The sequence below is a fragment of the Ctenocephalides felis genome, unplaced genomic scaffold, assembly GCF_003426905.1.
Source record: "Ctenocephalides felis isolate EL2017-DRISC unplaced genomic scaffold, ASM342690v1 CF-g0.4_SCAFFOLD_01886, whole genome shotgun sequence".
Classification (NCBI taxonomy): Eukaryota; Metazoa; Arthropoda; class Insecta; order Siphonaptera; family Pulicidae; genus Ctenocephalides; species Ctenocephalides felis.
This window is the reverse complement of record NW_020538040.1, coordinates 84,014,184-84,039,530: the sequence shown is the minus strand read 5'-3', so window position 1 is coordinate 84,039,530 and position 25,347 is coordinate 84,014,184. Positions and strand designations below refer to the sequence as shown.

The 25,347-nt window shown below is 28.0% G+C and overlaps 2 protein-coding genes across 3 annotated transcripts in view; both read left to right on the top strand.

Annotated features, from left to right (window-relative positions):
- LOC113378728 (protein gustavus) overlaps window positions 1-25,347 on the top strand; it is a 443,541-nt gene that overhangs the window by 189,022 nt on the left and 229,172 nt on the right. The gene's annotated exons all lie outside the window — the stretch shown is intronic.
- Window positions 12,649-13,629, top strand: LOC113375458 (elongation of very long chain fatty acids protein AAEL008004-like). The gene has a single exon (XM_026615393.1). It carries the CDS (start codon window positions 12,649-12,651, stop codon window positions 13,627-13,629), a length of 981 nt encoding a protein of 326 aa, XP_026471178.1.

Genomic DNA, 25,347 nt, shown 5'->3' with positions numbered 1-25,347 from the left:
GGGAGGATTTTATATTGTATGGTCATCACACGGGTGATTTGTTAATGGTATTAAATTTTTATTAAGTTCTCTATAATCGAATGTTAATGTTTATTTACAGTTCCAGTAAAAATACTGATTATACTAATTCTTTCGATTGCTTTTATTTAACTTGTGATGATACTTCTCTGGAGTGGCTTTTTAGGCAATCTAATTATTGTTCTATTTATTGATGTTTTTTATAGAAAACATCTTAGTGGATTCCTTTTTTTTAATAGTGGTGTACGTTAAGTATTACATCTATGTCAGCAAAGTCTATTTTTATTTGTGTTAACTCTAGGCGTCTCTAGTAATACTTATAATCTCTTTACTCATTTATTGTCTCTAGATACACTTTCTATTATATTATTTGTCTCTAAATATTCACGTATGGTCTCTCAATATTATCAAAAACAATAATGTAAAACAAGTCATACTTCAAATATGACATGATTGGTTTGTCATTGTAATTAGCATTTAGAAATGAACCTTCATTAGAGACATGAAGTAATTGCTGATTAATAAATTCTATAATATTCGTTCACATGTTGGATTATGTTAAACAACGCCTAAACAAATATTGTTTTTGCAACTTCACTCATCATGTAATTGTGTTTGAAGAACTATATGCAATTAAAATTAACATACATTCATTGACTGCTTGTATTTTTTTCAATATTTATTTCAATAACTTCAAAGATTTATAGAAACTACGAATAATATAGAAATTATTTCAATAAACTTACGTTTCATACACGGCGCAAATGCTGCATTTGTTTTATTATTTTCATTATAAAATATTCATTTTTCATGTAAAATATTTTTCTGATTCAGGATTCAAAGACTTGCACTACGATGTAACTTTAAAATGATTATTTCTCTATGCTGATTTCCTTGTTGATGCCGGTACACATACAACAACAAATCTCTATTCACATACACGACGACCAATCACAATCGACCCGTATAGAAATGATATCAACGAGAGCGAATGACGAATCATTGGCACTCGACTCTGCCGTAACGCGCTTCCGTTGGCTTTATAAGATCATACGATTTACTTTAAAAATACACATATTAAATAAAATGTTATCCGATATTTCGATCCGATTCTATTCATCAAATATAATTATATTATATTTTACCTTGCTATCAAAACTACGATAATCTCTGATTTATTACAGCCGTGCTTTAATTAAATCACGGCTTATAGAAGAGCTGTTGAACGTGATATAATATAATAATGATCTCTAAAAACGATATACGATTCATGTAACTCTCTTTTGATTTGATAGTCAGGTCGGTATCCGCCGTGCGTCGAACTTGACCCAGAAAACTGTTTAAAGCCCGTTGCCTTATGAACGCGCGGGTCACATTGCATTAGAAGTCACACACTATGTTTATGTGTCGAACATAAACGATGAGAGCAAATTCATTCGAATGGCCTACGAATCGAATTTCGACAATCAGAAATATATTACTAACAATAAGTTTTCTGCATTTGTAATATTTCATACATATGTTAATAATTGAGTAATAAAGTTTCGAACGTTCGCATATCAAATTTTGGAAATGGAGTTTTTATATTATATGTATGTAGGGCGGGGCACAAAGGGTCTAATTTGACTTTAATTAATTATTCTGTCCAAACCAAATGAACTACATTACAACACATAAACGTATCAAACAAACAACTATCGCACTATGTTCACTAAAACTCCCTAATTCATTATTGTAGAAACGTGTTTTTCAAAGTTTTATCATTTGTGTCTTTTTAACCTCTCAGACAGGTTGAAATTGGACAGTCAGGGGCAAACAGAATCAATGTTTCATTTTTAATTTTAAAGGGGTTTTTACGAAATGTTAGTTACAATATTCAACCAACTCAAAATATAAATTCCATGGGTACATTTTTTACAGAAATGACACTGTATATAACCACGATCTGGCATTTCGCCAGAAATATTGATCGTCAAAGTTGGAATAACTATTAATTTAACTTATGTTTCATTAAATTACTTTTCTAAACTGAATTTGCATTTTTTTATTTTTGCATTTATTCTTGGTTGGCTCTTTTGACTCCCCCATATGTAAGCTTTCATAGAGGTTACATAAAAAAATCTGTTGAATCTAACATAAAAAATAACAATACATCTATCAATCAATTAAATATCGTATACTAAAATATTATATTAAGGTCTCGTCAACTAAACAACAGTGGCTTGTTACACGTATTTCTTTCTCTACTTTCAAATATTGTTGTTAAAAAATCCTAACTTTTCTTGTTTTTTAGATACATTTTCGCGAGTTGAAAATAGTGCTGAACAATATAAAGGCTAAATTAATTTTTGACTTTGTGTAAATATTTTTTTTATTTTGATCTTAAAATTCAAATTCACAATGAGAGTAAATTAACTCAAATAGTCTATGAAAGAGTTTATACACTAATTAATAAAATAATGTATAAACGACATTTATACATTAATTAAGAAATCAACAGTAGTATTTATTTGACTAATAAAATTTCTAACTTTTTGTTCAAATTAAATTTTGGACGTCGTGTAAATAAACTTTTGATCTACGTATAAATGTAATTACTCTTAAAAGAATTTTGGACAATATGTTCGGATAATTAATTTTTAAAGTTTGTGTTTTGAGTCAATAATTTCAATTCAATGAACCAAATAGCAATTCAAAATTCTTCTGACAATATCTCTTTTATAATAATTGATACAGCAGTAATTTAGTAATAAAATTAATTTAGTAATAAAATTTCGAACTTTTTTGTAAATTAAATTTTAGACCTTGTGAAAAATTTAAAATATTTATAATTTATAAAAAATAAATATTTATAAAAAACTAAAATTGTTTAAATATAATTTTGAATAATGTACATGAATCAAAAAAAAAAATTAATTCCGGGCGAGAGTAAATTAATTCAAATTCTTGATGAATCGAATTTCGACAATTTAAAATAAAAAAAAATATAGATGGGCGTTTTATAGTTTATTTACATTTTTGACAAAATCTTTTAACGAATGTGTAAATATTTATTTTTATCTTTGTGTAAATATAATTTAGAACCGTATACAAATATAATTTGATACTTGGTATAATTACAAAGAAATACATATCAAAGCATTTCGCAATATACTAGTTATTTTCAACGAGTGTTTTCTAATTAAGATTCATTTGGCAGCGAAAGAAGAAGTTTATGGGACAGACGTGCCAAACTCAAGGGCTACGCCGACTTGCACAAGAGCATTTTACTCTAAATAGTTTAGATAGTTTTATAAACAATACTGTTACATTTTAAATTTATTTAGTATACACATACTTTGTTGAGTTAAGCACAACGAGAGATATATTTTTACGAAAATACATACAAATTTCTCATCAAAATGCATTTATTAAAAGTAAGAAATCATGTAATTTCATTCTTTGTCACCTATGTGCTAAAAATTTTAAACATGGATTTTACATCTAACTTAATCTCAATGACATAAATTAAGAATCAAATGGTATTTGAATAATGAACATAAACTTTTGTCACTTCATTTTATTACCTAATTAATAATTTTAAGTTTTCATGTTATTAATATATAAATAAGCACCATTATATTATTCTACTATAAATTATATGAAGTGCAATACCAAAAAAAAGACTCAAGAAGTATGATATAAGATTATCAGGTTAAATAATTAGTTTTATTAACGATCGGAATTCTGGTAATTCCGTATATTCAAAAAATACTGTGGTTCTCTAACGTTTCTGTATATATTTAAATTATTCATTAGCGATATTCAATATATGCGAGTTTTATATTGATTAATTTTTGCCAATGTTGTTGCTTCAGCTTTAAAGAAATAATATTTTAATTAGCGTTTTTTTTTTTAAATAAATTTAGAATTGATTCTAAAAGTTTTAATTCATACTGAGAAATGAATGACAGTAACAGTCCACCACCGATATCAAAACAAGTAAAGATAGATTTTTTTTAAAAACAATATTTGAAAGTAGAGTGAAAATGATGTATAACCAGCTATCACCTTGATTCTCACGACATAGCTATCGGGAGAATAACGGCAATGTTTAAAAATCTACAACAAAAGTATTTTCTTTCGTTGGTAGTTTTCTTTTTGTTGTGAGCACTGTTGTTTAGTTTATGAGACCTTAATACAATTTTTAAGTATAGGTTATTTAATTGTTTTTTGTATATTTTAAGTAAAATTCAACAGTTTATTTTATATAACCTATATAAAAGCTCACACTTGGGGTAAAAAAGACCAACTGAAACTTCACTCTGGCAGAGGTGTAAACAATAAGAAATCTAAATGGGTAAACAATAAGTAAATCTAAAAGTAAATCAATTTAAATTTTTACAAGAGATAAATTATTTATTTAATTTAGTAGTTATCAGTAATTTCAACACTGCTGATGAATTTCTGACGAAATACCAGATCATGTGTGTTATCTCTGTAACAAATGTACCCATGAAATTTATATTTTGTATTAGTTGAATAATTATTCAACTAAAATCCTTTTAAAATTAAAAAGAAGATATTGGACCTGTTTAATCCCTGGGCGTCCCATTTTACTTCGCCTTTGGGGTAAATAGGACCGAGTGACAAATTTTTGAAAAGCAGCAATATAACTTAATTCTACTAATAATGATGAATTAGCTGGTAGTTTTTACTGAACATAGTCAGATGTTGTTTGTTTGATATGTGTTATTTGTTGTGATATAATTGTTTGGTTTTCACTGAAACTCAAATTGGAGCTGTGAGCCCCGCTCTACTCTAGTAATAAAAAGTCTATGTTCAAATAAAATTTTAGAAAAATGTTACTGCAAGGCGTACGTAAAGTATCAAATCATGCTTTATCAGATTAACGGTTTTTCTGTTTGGAATGAAAATGTATCACTTTATAGAAAATGTGTGTAGAATTTAATCTTAAGGGGATATTCTAGTGTAGAGTCATCAATTTTAGGTCATTTTTAAATCATTGTAAAAAAGGGACAACCAATTTTTTTACCATCATTTTTTTGTAACTTATTTATCAATGTTACAAGAGAATAGAAAAAAAGTAGAAGCAAACAAAAAGTTAATAATTTTAAAAATTAGCAGTTGCTGAGTTAGTTCCAAAAAAATGGCACGTGGCCATGCCCACGATTATAGCTTTCCTAGTAATCGAAATGAAAACGAAAAAAAGATTACTAATCTAGATTGTTGTCGCTATAGTATATACTACAGACAAGTTATTTTTTTTTGACGAAATGACAACCGTTTGAAAGAAAGACCATTTTTTGCCCGCTTTTTCAGTTTCTCGAATTTTTAAATGCAGTAAACATTAAAATTTGCGGCTGAGTGTAGTATATACCAGAAAGGAGTCTATAAAGGAGATTCTCTGAAAATTTTGAATAAATCGGTTTAGTAGAACTCTAGAAATCGTGGGCATCGTATTGAAGAAGACGGTTTTGAGAAAAACGCGTTTAAAATTTCGTGAAAGGAAGGAAACATAAGATTATCATGGTCAACAGCTGTATCTTCAAAAATAATTTAAAACTTACAAAATCCTCTCGTACACATATTCTTAAATATTTAAGTTTTGAAAATATGAAATTTAAGAAAAAACTATTTTTTTGAATTTCTACACTAAAATACCATTTTAAAATGATTTTCCTTCAAAGGCTTGGCAGTGTGTGCCACTTTCGATACTCACATAAGACGGACCGCTAGTTTGACACTCTTGTGCAAGTTATTCGCAATTTTCTCGTCCGTATTTGATCTCTATATTTGGTTAACGTAATTTGTGGGCCTTGAATTAAATAAGGAATGAAGTAATTTTTAAATACTGTATAAGAGCTGTTACATCACAGACTTTGTTTTGTCGGGAAGTTTTACGATCAGATTTATGTTTTATATCATTTACTAATTGGATGACTGCATAGCAGCGAGTACGCATTATTCACAGTTCTAATTTTATCACGTCATGTAAATATTTGTTCAGTATGATGATGGAAATGTATTTTAATCATACTTATCACGTCAGATTACTATATTTTTTAATTGTAAATATTATACTTGCTTGTAAAAAGCATGAATAATTGTTTGCTGTTAGAAAACCGCTTTGTATACATTACTTATTAGATATCATTTAATAGAAACTGTAATTTATTTAATGGTAATTGCTGCAAACCATATCGGATTATCGTGCGTTTTCTTAAAAGATTTGCGTTTATTCCTTGTGTTTTCCCCATATGAAGGTAACTAATTTTTAAATAGCTAGAACTTTACAAGTGAAACTATGAATAGAAAATCTGTGTTGAGGGTTTTATTAGTTTGATATATTTACATTAATTTTTACACACTTCTTTCAATCAAGGTTAATAACTTATAATTTGCACCAAGTGATACTTCTTGTGCTTGATATTTATATATTGCATGTTAATTTCTATAAATATTATATATATGTAAAACAGTACTACGTTAGTAAATAGCATTTTTTTTTGACTAAATGAAACATTTTGCTGCGGTCTTGTGGTCTTGTTGTGAAAAAAGACCAAAATATCAAAAACATAATCACACTATTGGTTTCTATTTGCTATGGGGTAGGGTGGGGCACAAGTCCAATTTGACTTTGAGCAATTATATTGCGAAAACCAAACCAGTGACATCACAACAAATAATACACATCAAACAACCATCTGACTATGTTTAGTAAAATTCCCAGCTAACTGTAGAAATATGGTTTTCGCTATTTTTCAACAATTTGTCACCTCGTCCTTTTTCCCCATCGGCGGGAAAATGGGAAAGTCGGCAAACGGATCCAATGTCTTACTTTTAATTTCGAAATAATAGCTGTATTTTTAACCAATGCAAAATATAAATTTAGTGGGTACATTTTTTATAGAGTTAAAACTGTATATGACCCTGATCTGGTATTTCCTCAGAAATATTAATCAGTAGATTTGGAATAAATATTTATTTGATTTAACTTTTGGTAAATTGTTTTTTAACTGATATTATATTTTTATTTGTTTTCTCCTGCCAGGGTAAAATTTCACTTTGTCCTTTTTACCCTACCCACATGTAAGCTTTTATAGGGGTTAATTAACAATACATCTTATAAAAGAATTAAAGAACGTATATTTAAAAAAAATATATTAAGGTCTAGTAAACTAAACAACAGTATTCACAACCAAAAATAACAACATAAGAAAATACTTTTGTTATGGAGTTTCAAACTCGGGGGATGCCTGGTTATACATTGTTTTCCCCCTACTTTTAAATATTATTATTAAAAACTTCTTAACTTTATTTGCTTATGAGATATTGTTGGTGGACCTTTTTACCCGCGGACCTTTAAGCATCGTTTTACTCTATGTGAAAATAAACTAACAAAACAATTGCTAAATCTCTATAGACGGTCTGTAACTCATATGGAAGAAACAAACAAACTTGAAATTTTTTAATCCAACTCATTTAAATTATCAATGAGTTGTATGTTAATTTATTCATTTTATAGGATGACATGATCGAAATTAATCCGTGTAACAGTAATCATGAGCTTTTAATTTCGTTTCTGCGTATGGCATATTTTCTCAAATGTGAAATTTCGTTTTTAGTTCGGACTGGTTTTGCTCTGTGTACACGTGGTTATTGAAACATAATCTCTTAATCATTATGCAATTTATGAGAATGTAGACCAAGAGTAGCCATGACGAAATATTTGATTTGAACCATGCAGAATGTGTGCGTAGTCAATACTGTAATGATAAAAGGGGTTTATAACCTCACGCATTATTATGAAAAAATAGAGACATCTTTTGTAAGATTTTTTTTTCACATTATTGATCACCAATCAGAACATGTTGTTGTTTTATAGCTGTTTGGATAAATATTTAACACAAGTAATATGCTATTTGAGTGTGAAAAATGAAGATGGTAAATGATCTCCATTGAGGATCACTAATTTCTTAAAGAAGATCTACTGGTTGTTTCTTTTTCAGTATTCTGTCTTGAGAGTTCGACAGCAAGCTGTAAGAAATTAATAATGTAGAGTAAATAATAAAATCTGTTAATTTATTGACATTAAGTATTCTTAAGTATTATGGTTTAATTCACGATTTTATTAAAAAATGTGATTGCAATTTATGCTTTTTTAATATATGTATATTTGTATATAAGGTGTGTAGGATATGAACATAGGTAGCTTTTTTGTAATGAGCTTGAAACAACTGCTAGTTTTTAAATTAAACTCAATTGTACGCTTTTTGGTTTATATGGGAGGTTTAACTATACGATTTAATTGTCTTCCTTTAGAAAATCTTTTACTTTTTTAATTCCTTACTAAATTAGAATAAAGTTGGCTTTCGTAGGTTAAGAACGTCAGTTACACCTATATCATTAGGTTATTGTATAATATTATAAACATCAACTAGAAGATCTGAAACATTAATAAGTTTTTTAGGTCTTCTTTAAATTTATTTTATAGTTATGTTGCATAATAATCCGCTAACTAAAGTTACTTGTATGCAGGAATAAAATCTATAAAAGTGAGATTTTTTCACCGTTTTGCTTAAATATAATTTAAATAATATGATGAATTCTTAAATATGAATTAATATAAATCAGATAAAATTAATCTGATGAATTTTTAATTTGATGTGCCTAACACACTTTTAAATTGTGTCTCAATATTTTTTCTGTGAAAATTAATATTTTTTATTCTTTACACCTTGGTCAGATGGTCCTTTTTTTCTTACCCACATATAGGCTTTTTGAGTAGTTATATAAAAATATCTGTTGAATCTAACATAAAAATACATCTTATAGAACATTTAAATAACGTATATTTAAAAATTATATTAAGGTCTTGCAAACTAAACAACAGTGCTCATAACCAAAAAAAAAACTAACAACAAAAGAAAATATCTTTGTTATATTTATAATTTATATAATATTTTTAGTTTATATGCTTTAAATATTTAATCAGATCTGCTTATAAAAATTGATTTTCTAGATTTTGGCCATACATCTTAGATTCACATCTTACGGCATCACGGTTATTACGGTTATTTTTCTTTTCAAAATGTTACTACAAGTATAATAGCTATTATCAGTGATGAAAATAACATAATTCCTGTAGCGTTGCGTTTATAAATAAAATATGTGTGAAGTCGAATTAATGTTATTTTAACATTTGTGCTATTTAGAGGTTAGTTTTCAGCCGTTGACAATCTCAAAAATTGAATTGCTCGAATTTTGCTTTTCCACAATTTCGAACATACCAGCACATTCAGAGCAATTGAGAAAATGTGATTTATTAAAATAAAATAGATGCACTAAGAAAACATAATCTTCTGGTTATTTGTAGCATTTTATGTTATGTTTTCACGGCGGACTGATAACATAACATAGCTATTTCATGCGAGAATAGGCCCATTAATTTTTAACAAAATGTACTAATACTAATACTAATAAAAATGTACTTCAAGTAAATGTAATTTACAACAAGTCTAATTCATTTGATAGTAATTGTTCTACTAATTATTAATTAGATGCTCAGAATGTTTGCAACCTCTGCAATGGATCACTGAGCTAATTTTGCGTCTTGCAGTGCGTAAGCTATGTAAACAGTGTCTGCAAATACATATGATATTTGCATAAGATCCGAGTGCGTTTTAGAATTAATCGTACTATTACCGAATGCACTTTAATTGAAAATTATTATTAGTAAGGATAATTAAGTTTTACCCTAAAAATTAGTAGGTTCATCTATATTCATCGTAATTAATCACTGATTATGACCTATCAATACATTAAGATGCAAATTTGTTGTTGTTGTAAGTAAGTGTTGTATTTAAGAACTGACGTCTTTTCAAAACGTGAATGTTGGGGTTATAAGAAGAATATAATACATATTTGAGTTCGACCGATGTTTTTTCGTACGGTATAGAAGAAGGCACAAAAAACTTGTGAATTGAAATGGGTCTTTCTTTTCCATATTACTATTTCATATGCTATCGGTTAGCTTTTTTATCCCCATTTCGAAGAAAAACTCTACTCAGAATAGATGAATTTTTGCTTTGCTGCGCTATATTTTATATGGGTTCGCGGTAAGTAAGCGGTTAAGAGCGACGGGTCTTGATTCGGAGGTCCCGGGTTCGAGTCCACTTCGAACAGCCTGTTGTCAAGCAGTAGTGACTACGGTTTTCACTTGGAAATATGGATAGCAATATGTTTCCAAGTGAAAATAGCCCTTGCCCGGCATTGCTGCACCAATAAAAAAGTCAGCCCTATTATATAAATTCTAATAATAAAATCATCAAATATGGAAAGATTCACCATTGGGTTACTATCTAAAAATTCGAAGTTAGGGAAAGTTTCAGGCCAACAGCTCATAGGACGTAAGGTTGTGAATGCTGTTAAGATATAAGAATAAAAAAAATTATATAACAATGTGTATATATAAACATAAATGAATGAATAAAATCCTTAAAGGCATAACATCAAATAAAAAAGAGAATGCAGGCTCTGAGTCTTTTCTCAAAAAATAGTTAAATTTTATTACAGTTTTAATCAATCAGAAATATTTTTGTTTGCATAATTACTTGCACTTTTAGTGTGTGCTTGTGTTAATGATTTGTTATAAATGTATTTTATGCTTGCCCTCTAATCTGTTTAAATCTTTTGAAGGTAGTGTAAAAATATATATCGAAGCGCATGGAAAAATAAAAATTCTTTAAATTTTTTTTCTATACTTGATGTTATGTCTGAATGTAGTGTTAAGATTATAGTCTTATATTTCAACATTAAAATTATATATATATATATATATATGTATATATGTGTATGTGTGTTACTGTGTGTTTGTACTTGTTAATGAATTTTGTTAAATTACATTTATATTTGCTTTGCCCAAATGAATTTCATATTTACTGAAGAGAATATACCGTGACAGTAACTTGTATTCATTGTTGGCATGCAAAGTTTTAAATTGTTATTTATTTTCTCTATTATTCGAAAATATTGTTTTATATGCATGATTATTTTCTTATCTATTTATATAAATTACTCTACTTAAAATGTTTTGAAACTAATTTGTTAAATTGTGTAGAAATGACATTAAATTGGAATAACCTGAAATTACTTACTTTTGAGATATATGATTACATAGGTAATTCGTTCAATGCACAGTATTCCAAATAATTTATTTTTCATTAAGAATTATAATGAATAAACTTGAATTAAGTGTATTTAATAAATAAAAAATAATATCAATAAGAGATCTCGCATCAGATTTCATTTGTCGTTTTTAATCAGTTTATTTGCTGACCCAATAGCCTGAATTGACCCGTGGATACTCGATCAACTGCTCCCAAGAAAACTATAAAGGAGGCTATGAGCCTATAAAGATTCATTTATGCAAATTGGATGTTAAATCAAAGTTCAAATCCTCATTCCAATTCCATTCATTATTAATAATTCAACGATTCTTGAATAAAATGATTAAACGAAGAAGCAATCTATTGCTGTTTTTGCTTGTTTATATATGATAGTGGATTTAACTGTCGAAGGGAGATCTGTGAACTTAATTTATATCGTCTTTAAATCGGTCAGAAAAAATGATATTTAACGAAAATGTGGGGTTGTTTAAATAATATCGAATTATGTTGTAATTTTATTGTAGTTGAAGTATTTGAAAATATCAATTTGTATAATTTTATTATAAATCTTGAAACCGATATATATATATATATATATATATATATATATGTATGTATATCTTGCATATAAAATGTTCATGACACAATGTTCACTTCTCCGAAACGGCTTTACCGGTTTTTAACAAATTTTATCTTTGCTTTAGTTCTGAGATTCGGCTACTGCTGAGATTTATTTTTCATACCCCTAAGCCCATTCTTTTTTTTTAATTTTTGGACGAATTTTGTTGTTTTTATTGTTTTATAATCTGGCATTAAAAATACATACAACCCTACATTTTTACTTTTTTATTACCATCTCCTTATTTTTCTCATAATTTTAGATCCCTATTGAGTATTATGTAGAAAATTCTATTAATATTTATATTCGATTACGCGTTATTTTAATATTATAACACGTAGAATTTTTTAGATGTCACTAGCAATACGCCTACCTATATCATTTCACAAATAAAATGTCAAAATCAATTTTAAATTGATTGCAATTTGTTAAATAAAAGCTGAACTATCAAAATGTGCTACGATTTATAGCCTAAAAAAGTATTAAATTTATTTCTTATTTTAAATTATTAAACTTGACTACAAATATTTCTATATACTCGAATTCACAATTTTTGAAATGGGGGCTCGGTAGTTTTGAGAAAATTATCAGTGAAAGTAGTTTTCGTAGAAATTTGGAAATTTTGCAATAAACCATATACAGTTTTCCAACTCGGCTTTTTAGCGTAAACGAGGTTCCTTTTGGATAATAGATGCTGCGTTAGGAAGCGATTAAATATTAAAAAACTTATTTGCATTTACTATATCTGATTTTGGGCTGGTTGACGAGCAAGAAAAACGTGGAGAGACGTGCCTCAACTGAATTTCTTCTGCATGAAAACAAGTAAGATAAACTATAAAAATGTCGATCGAAAGGATTTCTGACTGGTATGTTGACCTTATGGAAAACCAAAGTGATCCGAGAGTAGCTAATTGGCCGATGATGTCGTCCCCATTACCTACTATAATGTTATGTCTAGGATATGCCTGGTTCAGTAAATCTATAGGACCAAGACTCATGAAGAATCGACCAGCTTTTAACTTGAGGCGTATTCTGGTGATATATAATTTGTTCCAAACACTTTTTAGCGCTTGGATATTTTATGAGTACTTACAAAGTGGATGGTGGGGACATTATAGTTTTCGCTGTCAGCCTGTAGATTATTCAAACAGTGAAATTGCTTTAAGGATGGCTAATACCTGCTGGTGGTACTATTTTTCGAAATTCACAGAATTCTTTGACACCTTATTCTTTATTCTGCGGAAGAAAAATGAACACGTATCAACGTTACACGTTATTCATCATGGATGTATGCCCTTTTCAGTTTGGATGGGTCTTAAATTTGCTCCAGGTGGCCATAGTACATTCTTTGCCTTATTAAATACGTTTGTCCATTTAATAATGTATTTATATTATATGGTTGCTGCTTTGGGACCTAAATATGCCAAATATATATGGTGGAAACAGTATTTAACAACACTACAAATGGTTCAATTTGTAGTAATTATGACACACCAATTCCAATTGTTATGGACGGAATGTGATTATCAACGAGCGTTTATGGTCTGGATTGCCTTACATGGAGTCATGTTTTTCTTTTTGTTCTCAGACTTCTATAAACTAAAATACTCTATTAAACCAAAAGATAAGAAATGTAAAGTAAATAAGAAGAATAAGAAATGTATAGAGCTCAAGCCATTACCAGCAACAAATTTGAAAAGCCCTTATGCTACGAATGGACATATATATGAGAAAAAAAATAGAAATAATAGAATTGAAAGTGGTTGTAGAAAAACTACAGGTAGGCGTTCTATAAAAAGATGTTTATTCAAAGAATATTAAAAGTGAAATCATATATGTACTTAATTTTAATCAAATAATTATAATTAACCTAGTTGTGTGTTGTATTTAATTTTTTCTCATGGATGGTGGTGATTGTTAAGTTATTATTTTCTGTGTTCTATGTGTTTTTGATAGTCTGTTATTTAAACCGGCAATTGTTTAACATTTTAGTACATAAAAAATACTATGTATTTATAATTGCAACTTATATATGCCTGTATATATTTATGTTTGTTTTCCGAATATTGATTATTCTAATAAATAGTTATAAAACAATTAGTTTTTTTTTAGAGTGTTTAATTATGACGTTTCGGAACTAGATATGTTACATAATTAGGTTTTTCTTCAATATTAATCTATAAATCCTTATTATTAATTTTTTTGTCAAAAGCACTCGTAAAAAATTACTCAAAAATATTTACAAATTTTGACTTCGACTTGTTAACTGTAACACAGATTACATTAAAATATTAGAAGTATTAAAAATATAGCTTATAAATAATTTTTAAATCAAATCAGGTTATTGCATAAATATAAATATATAACGACTATAAATATTTTATCAAAGGAATTCAGCAGTTAAAATAATTATTGAAACTTTATTTATTACAATTTTTATGACTAATAATTTATTATTATGAACAAAGATAACAATAGGTACTTGAACTAAAGGTCAATAACACTACATATATACGTTTTATAATTTAACTTTTAATTTATAGAATAGTAATATAAATATATTTTTATGTATTTTATTTTATTTCACTTTATTATAATGAAAATTTTTCTTTTGTTGACCTTTTTATCTAAACTTTTGTATTAAAATTGTTAAAAATACAACTATAATTTAAAATAAATATTACAAGTAAAAAATTGGATATAAAATTTTTAGCAAAAAATGATTAAGAAAAATTTAAAAGAATGAATCAGTATATTGCATGATTATAAATTTATGATTTTATTTTATCAAAAGAGATCAGCAGTTAAAATTGTTATTGAAAGTTTAGTTATTAGATTTTTTATGATTGTAATGATTTATTATTATAAACAAAGATATAAATAGGTACTTATTCTAAAGGTTAATAACACAACATATGTGTCAAGATTTGATTTGTAATATAATAATATATAGTAATAGACGGACCAATTATTTTTTCACAAATGTAGATTTTTCTCGTGAATTTATTTTTTATGGTATGATGCAATTAACCACTAGTTACAATTTGTTCATGTTATGACCTAAACTTTTTTTTATTAATAACAATCAAATCATTAGCTACATTCTATGAGTTATTGGCAATAATTAAATATAAATATAGATAGTAATTACCCCAAGTGGGTATTTACTATCAGATGCAATTTTACTGGATCAAGTTAATCTTCTTACTTCTGGCGTATGGAGCAGCGGAGTACGAGTGAATTGGAGTGATTTTCTAATTTCTGATGGTGATTAGTGGATCTTGATTTTAAAAAGTCTTTAATATATAGCACCTTTAGATCATCATGAAGTGTTTTATTGCTCACGTACCAGGGTGCACTTGTCATCATTCTAAGAAATTTTGAATAGGTTCGCCACATTAGATTTGCTAGAGCAACCCAAAAGCTCTATTTCGGATCAATTGAATACATTATACTTGAATACAGCCTATTTGAGGAATACAGGACAAAATTGTTAGAGGAATGGTACTATATGAAAACTCTGATTAAACCTTTCAATTATATCATATCATTATTGCCAATAACTAGTGGGGTGCATGGCATCATGCTTTAAGGCAAATTGCTGGAACTACCCGTACTGTAATTAAAAATCTTGTTGCGGAACTCAAAAAAAAATGTACACAAAATGTGTACACATTATTAAAATCTCTATAAAATATCTGATAATTTGATGTACATATGTCCAATTAACATTTTTGGCCGCAAAATGTCATTTTTTTGACTTATTTATTCCCAAATATTTAATCAGTGCTTCATTTTGTCAATATAAGTAAAATGTTCTATGATTTATTAAAATCGGACGCTCCGTTCTCTCAAAAACTGAATTACCATTTCTGGCTCTTTTTGCTGCGCATCCTCGAAACGGCTGCATTTTCCTTAGCCACATACTAATCAGCACGTCTCTTTATCAGTAGGAATCGAATGTTTCTTGAATTATTTAAATCGGTTGAACCGTGTTCTCGAAATCGTCGACGAAAATTTGTATCCGCACTCACACACACATGCACACATGCACACATACATACACACACATACATCCATTTTTATAAGGTATGCCAAAATGTTCAGAAACCTTTGCAACGTAAACATATATAAAAAATTTCATTTTTCAATTTTTTAACCTACGGGAAATGTTACGGGAAGTTAAATAAAGTGAAAAACAGTATTTTGATTTCGAGTGCTAATTATGTATGGCTGACAAATTTAATACTTAATAAAACAAATATAAAACATTTCGTTAGGAATGCCACTTTCTTCAATTGATCGAAGGCTATAGTCTGCATGGTATGTGAGGGTTACCAATGTCATTTTTTGGCGGTTGCAATAATAATAGCATGTACGAACCGATTTATGAGCATTGATAGTATTTTTACAACACGTTGTAAACTGAATAGTCCATAATGTTGTCAGAGGTGTTGCTGTTCGAATTGAGATGTCATAGTGTGTTTATTAAAAAATCAACAGATTACGTGTTGCGTCATAATCAATGCCAATCGTGAATAAATAAAGCAATACGAAACGAAAGTAATTTAGAAACTGAATCGACACCGGCGCTGATTATTGCAAACTTAACCATGAATTTTAAATGTTAACCAGAGCATCGAACACGGCATATTCGACCACAACACAACACAATATATAAATATATGATACTTCATTATAATGATATTAAAGAACACACGAAACGGAATCAATCGCTACGCGAACCTTGAATTACCGAATCAATGGCTCTCTAACCGTGTATCGCGATCATCGGCACGACGAATCACGCATGCTATGTAGTATGTACTTACTTGCATGTTATATATTTATGTGCTAATATCTTACATGAAAGTATATATTATTCATATGTTATTACATATGAATAAAACATTGCACGTATATATTACTCGTTTTTATGTGATTAGATATCGTATCCAGGAAATACATTACTGGAAATTGTTTTCGGAAACCTAAATAGAAATATTTTTTAGTTTCTTTTAAATATTTTTTATTGTTATATTTTTCCTTAATTTTTCAAATTTACTTCTAGAGTGAGATTAACGAATACTTATTCTATGTAGGTAATTCATAATTATTGTAGCAATTATAAAAAGCTTATCATAATTAAAATGTACATATTTATGTAGGAAAGTTTTAGGCAACTCAAAATGATTACACAAGGCCCACAAAAAAGTTGAATGTATTGGGTGTGCTGAACACTAATCTAAAACTCAAAATTGGGGGCTAAATGACAAAAAATTGAAAAAAAAAATAAAAAACCCACAAAATCTCCAATTTAATAATTTTTCTGCATGATAATTATAATCTTATAATTTCTGTCGTTCCTCGCCTTTTTTACCCTAAATGACTATTGAGTATTCAATTCACAAATGATCTATTAAATTCTTTTTGGTAGATTACAGCAGTATTTTTTAAACATATTTTCAGATATTCAATTGCAAGTATGTTTGCAGAATTATAAGGGGCAATGTGAAGTAAATATGTTTGCAAATTTCAGCTGAATTATACAAAAAAAACCCTAACAGATTATTTAATTTAAGGCAAAAAGGGCCTGGAACAGAAATTATGAGTTTTCAATTATAACGGAGAAGATTTATTAGATCGGAGATTTTGTCGTTTTCTTAATTTTTGTCCATTTGACCCCCAATTTTGACTTGATTTGTGTTCAGTTTTTACAACATTAGAACATGTCAACTTTTTTTTGTGGACTTGTGTTATCAATTATACTTAATTTTATATAATTTTTTAAAATTAAATAAATAATTCTTTTTAATCAATTTTGTTAAACAAGTCTTTCGTTCATTGTATGTACATACATTGTTTTATGTTTTATAAGCAATTTTTTATGTGTTTTATCGACTGAAGAGTCAAACTTGGACTCAAAACGTAAGGACTTTGAAGATTCAAAAAATTTAAACATAATATAGTTTTTCTTTCAATATGTGGATGCCTGTTAAAAAACATTAACAAATTTAAAACAATTTATTAAATAATATAATATTTTTTACGATATTTTAGTAACTATGTACATCCCATCTTCAGGTCACCTGTCAAGAAGATGGTATTAATTAAAAAATATACAGTAAAGGTTGTATTGAGGCAATATTGTAATGACAAAATTGAATCAAAGATATTATATAGAAATGGTTATGGCATAAAATTAAAATTATTACGGAAATGAGAAATAAGAGGTAATTTAGTTATAGCACTAACAAAATGTCAAATATTTTTTTAATTATTGTAAAAATAATACTAAGAATATTATTTTTGAAAAAAAAGTCTGCGATTCCATTTGGAACATCATAACATTAAATTTATTTTAAAATTATATTTTATTGAAGTGTGTGAATAATCAATATTTCTAAAGACAATAGCAATAATAATTTTATCCGGTTAGAAACAAAATATTTTAGCATTACTTGCACTTATGTGTTATTGACAGTCCTATATTAGCCATTTGTTCTATGTAATAATATGAGTCTCATTATGACTTACAAACTTTTGTGCTACTTTACTAATTTATATAATATTGCTCATTTTTTACATGAAGTACTAATTAATATTTGCAAATCTATAAATCTGATAAAAAATAGATTTATGATAAATATACTTAGAAAACTATCTTATAAGGGCTACTGGCTTATCTTATAAGGCTTAATTGTCTAAAGAATTCTCACATTTATCAAAAATATATTGTGAAAATTATGTCGATGTTGAGGCAAAATGTAAGTCTATATCAAGGAGGAATTTAAGATAATTTAATAAACATCGTTCAAGCAAATGCTTAACAAAACTGGTGATAGTATTTTAATCAACATAGTTTTTGTGACTGACATTGTAAGAAACAATTTGCTTTATAACTATCATTTAATCTGAACCCCATTCTGAATCTGTGTATGTTAAAAATTTTCCAAAAACTTTGCTGTAGTAGTCATTTTCACTTAGCTCGCTCACTAGCTAAATATTTCTACGAAGAACGAGGCAAACTGAATTTTACACGCGTGACCTTTAAATTTCATATCTGCTTAAATATTAAATTCGATCACACGAATAGATATCAAAACTTCAAATGAATTTCGTGCTGGATATGTACTGTTGATTATCACTAATACATGATTTTCCAGTTCAAGTGCATTGTGAGATATGCGCCTTGATGCAGGTTCTAGAAACTATTAATTATCATTTGTCTGCTTCAAGAAGGTTAAACGTTTTCTTTGCATCCTATAGTTCAATCAACCGTTAACGTATTATATGGGTCACGATCTGGTAAAGATATTTGTGTACAATACTACAACATGGATCAGCGTATTTGAATTTAAACATATGTTAAAAATTGTGTAAACTTTCGCACATGGGATTTCCTGCGTTTCTTATTTGAATTTAACTCGATGAAAATTATTCACAAGCAGAAAAACACTTTACAGCTTAAATCATGAGATTTTTTATATTGGCTTTGTAAGCTAGTACATTGGCTACATACTAAACTAATTCAAATCAACTATAACTAAATACTTGTATATATAAATATACACACGCAAAAAAAACGATTTACAATAATTTACAATACAAATTCAATGTATGCAGATAATACAAATTAAATTGCACAAATTAAAAAAAAATCTTTCTGATTTATTTACTTTCATAGTTATTTATGGATAATTGTTGGAGTGAAACTCATTTTTTCTTAAGTTTTTCGCAAAGTTTACTTACTAAGCAAGAAAGAAGTTCATCGGGTCTAACCCATCATACTTTTTTTTTTTTTTTTATTATATTTTTATTTTTTCTTAACATATTTTTACTGTTTATTACATTTTTCTCCACGAATATTTCTTCCAAAGGCAGGTCCGTGGGTTGAGTTGAAAATGCACTCAATCATGGTTGCACGATGTCAGAGCCTTTACATTTTTCTGTTGTATAGGGATACAAATTCGACTTCCTTTTTGTATTTCAAAGCGATATCATCTTAGTACCTCTTTACTTCCAAGTGGCGTGTTGCCACTACAGCTTTGCCCACGAAAGGCCATTTTCACTTGAAATCATATTTGAAATCTATGATTTCAAGTGAAAATTTGGTATCAAGCTGCTTTGATACCGAACCGACCGAGGTTGGATTCGAACCCGGGACTAGGATTTGCTAGCCCACGTTCTTACCACGGGGACTCGGAGTTATATACCTGCCCGAAGGCAGTACTACTCATATCAATACACTCACTTACTATTTCATACTTATTATTTCGCACCGACTGCTAGAATCGATCTGTGCATGAGATAGTTAATTTTGGAATACTTAATTATGTAGATACTTTATTATTTTTGTTTGTTTTAGTTTTATTAAATGCACATATTCAGTACTCACTTAATAATTTCTAGTCAACTTGACCTATATGAGTTTTCCTACAGTTTTTTTTTATAAACTCTGCATACTGAGATTTTTCATCAGAGTGCAAGACTTCTGCCAATATGCTGAAAATTTCTCCTTTGGTCCCATGGCCTGAAAATGCATATATTATCTCAAATGAGCAAGAACATTTTGTTTTTTATACTATTTTTGAATGCATTAAAGTTATTATAAGCACAAGGGAATAAGGGTTAATGTTACTAACTAAATTTCTTGATTTTTTTACATTAGACTTTTTTTAGACCAAAGATTTTTCAAGTTTTTAAACTTAAACCAGTAATTATTTAATATCCTACAGCTCCTTTCTACTTTGTTCTCTACTTTTCGACATATAATAATAACGCGTAAATCTATAAAGATTAATTTTATTAAATGTATTAATTACAAAAAAAGTAGCTTGATCAATTTTTAACAAAAATTAATCGAGACAAAATAAGTTTTTCTCTTCTCTTTCTTTCTAACGAGCTTTTAAATATTAAATTATAAATAATTACTTGATTATATCTCTCAAATAAACTTCAAATATAACTTTTCAATTCGATTAGAATTTTCCGAGATGTAAATGATAATTTACGTCTTCTTCAACTGTTAATGAATGGCTCAAAATATCAATTTACTTGACTTAATCGAATGTGTTCTGAGAAAATAAACAAAAATTATATAGAAAATAGATAAAATAAACTATTAACTATTTATGTAAACAATTACTATAACTGTTAATGAATGGCTCAAAATATCAATTTACTTGATTTCTAACTGATCATTTGCATACGGATTCAGATATTTTAATTTTAATAAATCGAATAATGTTCTGAGAAAATAAACAAAAATTATATAGAAAACAGATAAAATAAACTATTAACTATTAACAAAGACATCAACCTATTTACTAAACTAATGTTATATTCAAGTATTTGATAAATGTATTAGAATTTATTTTGAATTTTGCGTGTTTTTAATGCATACAGTAGAATAGAATGTGTACTTTGAGTAAATGCTATATGAAAATATATATTATAGGGTAGGGTGAGGCACAAAGTCCAATTTTACTTTGAGCAATCATATTTTGAAAACCAAACCAACTATATCACAACAAACAACACATATTAAACAAACAACTATCTGACTATGTTCAGTAAAACTACCTGCTAATGTATCATTGTAGAAATGTGTTTGTTGCTGTTTTGTCACCTGGTCCTTTTGACCCCATGGGCAAGGGAGAAAACAGGTTCAATGTCTTATTTTTAATTTTAAAAGGATTTTACGAAATAATACATTATCAACCAATGCGAATAATTTTATGGGTACATTTTTACAGAGATTGTATTTATACATAAGCTGTATATATAACCTTGATCTGTTTTTTGTCAGAAATATTCATTACCAGAGCTGGAATAATTACTTATTAAATTTATCTCTTGTAAAATTGCTTTTTAAACTTAATTTACTATTTTTTATTGTTTACACTTTCGTTAGAGTAAAGGTTTAGTTGGTCCTTTTTACCCCACTTATGTGTAAGCTTTTATAGAGGTTATATAAAAAACAAATTAACAATACATCTTACAGTTAATTAATGTATACCTAAAAATTATATTAAGGTCTCATAAACTAAACAACTGTGCTCACAACCAAAAAAACTAACAACGAAAGAGAATACTTTTGATAGGGATTTTTAAACATAGCCGTTTATCTTCTGATAGCGAAATTGTAAGAATTAAGGTAAAGGCTGATTATGCAACTTTTGTCCTCTACTTTAAAATACTGTTGTTAAAAAATTCTCAACTTTACTTGTTTTTAAGATATCGGTGGTGGACTTTTTTACCATGAACTTGCATAATATATAATAATTTAACAAACAGTATAAGCCTGTTCCTCGTACAGATACTTCAATTTAATTGTGTTTATTATTTTGCTTTTTGAAATTCGAAGGTAATTGTTTTTATTATTATTATTAAATTTGCAATATTATTATCACATTTGTAGCAAGTGAATACTTTAAACTGATGTTAATAGAGAATGTTATATTTTACTCGTTTATCGCATTTCAACTGAAAATTGTCTACATCGTTTGTCATGAATAATTTAAATATTGCTTTATCAGATATTTTAGCAGTGTTGTAATCAATTATTGATATTGCGGATATTTGCACTTTCAATTGATAACATTATTTCATACTGTGGCAGTATTATGCAAATGCCTTTTATTAAATTAATTTATCGATCTTTTATTTTTGCTAAGCTTGCATTCATACGGCCCACATGCAACGTTGTTCAAAGAGCAATTTCTTGTAGTTTAAAAACACATCAATACTTTGTATATGAAAACCACGCCTCACTTGTTGGAATTGTTGAGAAAAACTGGTCCTATAAATTTCTCCTAACAATATCGTACGCGTTAAACAAATTTCATCATATCATTATTGTTACGACTGAGCAACCAAACATGGTGTGGTTCAAATACCTGCATTGATTTGCAATTCATCTTATAGACGACGGAATTGTTAAGCCACGATTATCTATTACAAATACTTACAATTAGTTCTCTTAAGTATTAATTTTGAATACTGTTACATAGACTCCAAACCGGACAATAGTTGCTCTGTTTTTGTTACAATATCAACGTAACATTATTAATCAAACGGATACAATCAAACTTTGTTAGCCAACTTATATTTATTTAAAAGCTTCTAGTTGGATTTAGCATTAGCTACTCGATAGTCTTCTAAATGTTTTGCCAATATTTTGAAATTTCAGTATTTCTGAATAAAATAATTTATAACTTTTTAGTGTTAACTTCATACCAATACCGTAGAATTGGTAAAAGGTTGTGGAACCGGGGTAAATTACCCCAACTGGGATAAAAATTGAATTTTTCAGGATAAAAAGTATATATTTTTAATTGATATTTATTGTATTTGCTCCGTAGTAGTCCTATAGGGGTAATCTCTCTTCGCTATGGGGTAATATCATCTTAGACAAAAATATTTTGGAGTAATGATTAAAAAAATTTCCAGATCACTGGTGTAAAGGATATTTTGCGACACTGTTGATTAGGGCTAAGTTTTAAATGTTTGTTTTATTTAAATTATTATTTTGATCAATATTTTCTCTGAAACTATGTGACTAGTTGTCAAATTTGACTAGTTGTGCATTGAAGGTTCTGCAACTATGCATACAGAAAATTTTGGCGTATGTGAAGAAAATGATTTAGAATTTTTTTGTGTGAGTTACTGACTTCTAAGCTCATGCCAACTGCTGGAGCTACCTTGTAGATTAAGATTATACTTATCGTCTCTAACATTTTCTTTTTTTAAATTATTGGATAAATTTAAATTAGAATAATATAGAGTTTTTCCGTTTTATTTGGAAATGCTAAAAATAATATTACAGAAATATAATATTTTCTATTATACTTTTTTCGTTTTCTAAGTCCAAAGTAAGAGATAATATTTTTTATTTCTCAAGATCCAATTACAATCTCATTTTAAAATACAAAAAAAACATTTATTAATTATGAATGACAATTTGTAAAGTTAAGACCAAAATAGAGTTTACCCATTGGTGTCCTTTTTTGTGTAAAGTAAAAGATCACAGTTAATATTATTACAATTAATTTATATTATTTATCAATTATTATATACATATATAAATAAGCGGACTGACAACCCATCTTTATTTGAAACAAACGTATGGTTTTCAGATAGTATTTAGAGTTTATAAAGCAATGTCAAAATGCCATTGATATGTGATACTTTTAGTTTTTACAATTAGTTGTGCATATGTTCACCATACATGTCAAATATTTTTTAAGACAAATGAAACTTTTTTTTATCACAGACACAGAACATTTAACACACATTGTATACCATAGTGTACGTTTTCGTACCATGGAGTATTGTTTTATTTAATATCAGGATATCAAACTGTGAATGTTTTAAATTAGTTTTGTTTATTTAGATTGTCCCAGGTTATATACTTAGTTTTAATTGATTTTAGTTATTTTCCTCTGAATGACGGCAAGATGTTAATGAAACATCCTATTAATACTAACTTAACTAAAAGTAAACTAATATCAAATATAACCAACCATTCTGTTGAGTTGTAGGAAACAAACTACATAAACTAACAATTTGCTTGCTTTACACACCTCAACGTGGCTAGTTATATTTAATTTCAGTTTTATTTTCCAAAATAAAGATTGGATATTTTTTCGTAATTGTGGATATTTTAAGTCTTTTGATCTTTGTGTACGGTTTTTGTGTTCTTGTGTAAGTAAATTTTGTGTTCTATTCACCGGTGAAGAGTTATACTGGGACCCGAAACGTATAGAAGTCTTACTAAACAAAATTAATCATAATGTTTCCAGCTAATAACTGGTCTGAGTGAAATGCATTATAAAAATATATCAAATACTGATATTGTTAACAAATATTTTGTAGTTTTTCACGTAATGCTTCTGTTCGTAAATTTAATTAAAAATTGCATCGAATGTTCAACCGCTATATTTCTTAATTCTCCCACAACTTGAGAAATATCAGATATGTGTAAGTCATCCGAATTTGCATTATTGACATGTTGTAAACATATGTAAATGACACATCTTCATTTCATAATCGCAAAATTTAAATTGTTCAGTTCACGTTGAAATATTACCCAATTGTGTTGGAGAAGTGCATGATGCATTATGCTGGCGGAGTGTTTCCTTTAACCTTCAGCTTTAAAAGCCCGCCTTGTAAAGTAATAGGATAATCTATACTCGAATATCTCTTGTAATACATGCAAACTTCGTATAAATAATAAATACCCCGATTTTGAACGTCAGTGGCGGCTTTTAGGGATGATCTTTGTGTGAATTAAGTATTACAGATTGGCAATGCAAGTTTTTATTTACACAATTATACACACGTATAATTTTGGCAAGACATCTAAAACTACATTTAATTGCCAGATAGTTTTTATGTCACTTAAGCCCGGTGCACACGACGCCAGTATTCCTTGTAATATGATTTCTATCGTAACAGGATTTCTAGCGAGCAAGAATTTTGCGCCAGATTTTCACTTATTTTATGATTAATATTAATTTCGTACATTTTCAAATA

What these genes read in the sequence shown, in the direction of transcription:
- LOC113375458 (XM_026615393.1), top strand. Translation starts at nt 12,649, where the DNA reads ATGTCGATCGAAAGGATTTCTGACTGGTATGTTGACCTTATGGAAAAC.